General features: G+C 47.1%; 1 protein-coding gene across 1 annotated transcript; it reads right to left on the reverse strand.

Annotated features, from left to right (window-relative positions):
• Positions 1-465: 465 nt before the first annotated feature.
• On the reverse strand, positions 466-3,242 carry LOC135497072 (uncharacterized). Its single transcript, XM_064786769.1, has 4 exons — positions 2,310-3,242; positions 1,389-1,961; positions 925-1,101; positions 466-648 (listed from the first exon to the last, which is right to left on the reverse strand). The coding sequence occupies exons 1-4, from the start codon at positions 3,240-3,242 to the stop codon at positions 466-468; spliced, it is 1,866 nt and encodes a 621-aa protein (XP_064642839.1).
• Between the last annotated feature and the right edge of the window lie 215 nt (positions 3,243-3,457).

Below are 3,457 nucleotides of genomic sequence, written 5' to 3' on the forward strand. Positions count from 1 at the left end.
AAACAAAACTCTAATAAAGAGTGAGGAAAGCGAAAATCCTCGTCATCAAATTGTTTAGTTGCTAAAGAAGGCCCCAGACCGATTCCGGGGCCGCCGGGTAGAACAGCGAAGACCGCCGCGGCGGTAACATCCCGGCCCCCTAAATGAGATTGACATGATCATTTACAAAAATACCCTGAAGACGCCAAGGATGTCCATGTTTTATCAATTAGTCTCTGGATGTGCAAATTGTCCAACATGAAAGTCAACTCAAATAAATCACTATGGCTGTTCACCATATTATCAATACTCAAACACTTTCAAAACCTGGCAAAATGCCAAAACCTATAAACGCGTAAAATGAAATTGTGCACATACTTGTAAGAACACAAACTGTCTCCTTGTAGCAACACGAACTGTCTCAGTTCCGTGCAATTCCACATTGATCAAATTTCAAGAAAAACTGCTCCTTTTAGAACTTGAAGTCTATGCCTCGTCCTCCAAGTCCTGTTTCTCCTCACTAGACTCCAAGAGGCTTAGCTTGTGAATTGGACGGGTCAAAGTGGCGGTCCTGGTCTTGACACGAGCAGACCTGACCAGATTATCCTTGCCTGGAAAAACTTCCACCACCCTGGCGAGCGGCCACAGATGCATTGGTGTGGATTCATCCTGCACCAAGACGACGTCTCCATTTTTCAAGTTGTCCTTCGATTCGATCCACTTTGAGCGCCGTTGTAATGTGGGTAAGTATTCCTTAACCCAACGTTCCCAAAAGACGTTAGCCAGATACTGGGCTTGTTTTCACTTAGAGCGATACATGTCACGGTTAACAAAGACACCAGGCGGCAGCATAGCCCCTGATCTCATCAACAACAGGTGATTTGGAGTAAGTGGCTCCATATCACGAATGTCGTCAGACACACATGTAATAGGCCTACCATTTACGATAGACTCGACTTCACACATGAACGTTGTGAGCTCCTCATCGCCGAGGACTTGGTTTTTCACGGCAGGCACGTTCATAACAGATGTCAACGTCGAACGAATACTCCGGATGAGACGCTCCCAGCAGGCCCCGAAGTGACTGGCTGCTGCGGGGTTGAAAACCCACTGGATTCCCCTCTGGGAAAGAAATTTGTCAATCTGGTTCTGGTTCCATTCATCGATCGATTTTTTTCAAGGCGCTTTCAGCCCTGTAAAATTGTTCCGTTATCTGACCTAATTTTCGACGCTTCTCCACGACGAGCAATGAATCTCCTGAGACCATTGATGAAAGAGTCCGTATCCATCGAATGCAGCACTTCGATATGAATTGCCCTAATCACCAGGCATGTGAATATGCAACCATATCTCTTCACGAACGACCGTCCCCTTTTAACTAAGAATGGGCCAAAGCAATCACAACCTACGTACTTGAAGGGGGGTTCATATGGCACTACACGATCCAATGGCAAGTTTGCCATGCGCTGTTTCATCAAACGGGTCTTTTTCCTGCGACAGTGGGTACAGTCAGAAAGAACCCTTTGCACCATGTTCCTTGGTTTCAGGAGCCAGAACTTCTGTACCAGCAGAGACAGCACATATTCTCTACCAGCATGTCCTGCTACTTCATGATTGTGCTGCACCAGCAGGGTGGCCAGATAAGAGTCCGTAGGCACAATCATCTGATGTCTCTGTCCTACAGGGACAGGAGCGTTTTCAATCCTGCCCCTGACACACATGACTCCAGAACTATAAAAATATGGCTCCAATTGGTACAGCGGACTAGAATTCTTGACGCTCTGCTTCCCGTTCTGAAGATCACGCAGCTCGGACGAAGACTCGCATTTCTGAACGTATCTTACAATGGAGATTTCAGCCTGTTTGATCTCCTCCACGGTGAGACTGCCACCGGGCATTTGGTCAGGCGTTTTTCTGACCCTCTGGAGCAGCAACTGTTTAAACCGTAACATCCAGGCAGTCGCACGTCGCAATCGATTCCACTATGAGTAGTAATGCAGGAGCTTGTCCATACCCTGCAAGTCCTCGCCACTCGTACAAGTAGCAAAAACATGAGATTTGCGAATCTCACAGTTCTCATTCATCACTGGGACATCCACGCTGGACGTCTGGACATTGTTGTCTCACAGAAAGTCCGGACCAGAAACCAATCTTTTCGAGAACAGGATTTGGTTAGCAGTCATTCCACGCGAGACATCATCACCAGGATTTTTGTCAGTTTCGACTTTATTCTTCTATTGAGAAGGGGAAGTATGTGAGCAAATGTAGGCAAAACGGTTAGCTACAAATGTCTTGAACCTTTTAGATCCATTGTTTATGAATTGAAGTACCAGCATGCTGTCAGTCCAGAATGTTGAGCTTGTGATCGGAATATCCAGTTCCTGTCTCAACATTTGATCAATTTTCACTGCCTCGACTGCAGCGAGCAATTCGAGACGGGGTACCGTGAGTCTGTTCAATGGTGCCAATTTTGACTTGGCAAACACATGGGTACAATGAATCTTACCATTGTGACTGGTTTGGCGAACAAAGCACACCGATCCATAGGCTTTCTCACTGGCGTCTGAGAAATGGTGAAGCTCAGTGCTGGCAACTTCACCAAAATCACAAGGATGGAAACACCTATTGACAGAAAATATCTGGAGTTTTCTCACATCACATTTCCAGCGTTCCCACTCTATAATTTCATACTCGGACAGGGGTTCGTCCCATCCAGCCCCTCGGCGACAGAGTTCCTGAATAAGCACTTTTGCAGGTAAGACGAAAGGACTTTCGATGCCCATGGGGTCATATACGGAACTAACAACGCTGAGTACCCCACGTCGCGTTAGGGGTTTATCAACGACCTTGGCTCGGACTCCGAGGGAATCAGCCTCAGGGTCCCATACTACTCCCAAAACACGATCAGTTGGTATATTTGAATTGTATAGGTCCAAATCTTTGATTTTTGGTGCTCGGTCCTCTTCTGGCACCGACCCAATAACGTCCCGATCATTACTGAGCCATTTCGTGAGATGGAAACCAGCAAGCCTCAGCAGCTTGCACAGCTGATCAGCCAGTTCGGTGCCTATTTCTGTAGACACCACAGACTTACACAGGTCATCAACATAAAGGCTATTGTTAATGCTGTCAATTGTGATATCATCGAATTCGTCTCGATGATCGAGAGCAGTCTGCTTCACAGCGAAGTTAGCCGCGCTGGGGCTCCACACCCCACCAAACAGATGGACATGTAAACGATAAGCGACCGGTTCTTCGCCCATGTCACCTCCAGGCCACCATAGAAATCAAAGAACGTCTCGATCAGCAGGGTCAACCATCACCTGATGGAACATAGCTTTGATATCAGCCATGATCGCCATTTTCTCCTCTCCTCTCTCTCTCCTCTCCACCTTTCTGTCCTCAACAGATAGGGCAACAGAGTCTGTATTGTTCTCGACTTTCCAAAACTTTTCCACCTGGCGCTCCAGGGGATCCA

The sequence above is a fragment of the Lineus longissimus genome, chromosome 1 (genome assembly GCF_910592395.1).
Source record: "Lineus longissimus chromosome 1, tnLinLong1.2, whole genome shotgun sequence".
Lineage (NCBI taxonomy): Eukaryota > Metazoa > Nemertea > Pilidiophora > Heteronemertea > Lineidae > Lineus > Lineus longissimus.

Coding starts and splice junctions, on each gene's coding strand:
- LOC135497072 (XM_064786769.1), bottom strand. CDS start 3,242: ATGGGCGAAGAACCGGTCGCTTATCGTTTACATGTCCATCTGTTTGGT. Junction 1,102..1,388: donor ATGAACCCCCCTTCAAGTAC/GTAGGTTGTGAT, acceptor TTTCTTTCCCAG/AGGGGAATCCAGTGGGTTTT. Junction 649..924: donor TGTGTGAAGTCGAGTCTATC/GTAAATGGTAGG, acceptor GTCTTGGTGCAG/GATGAATCCACACCAATGCA.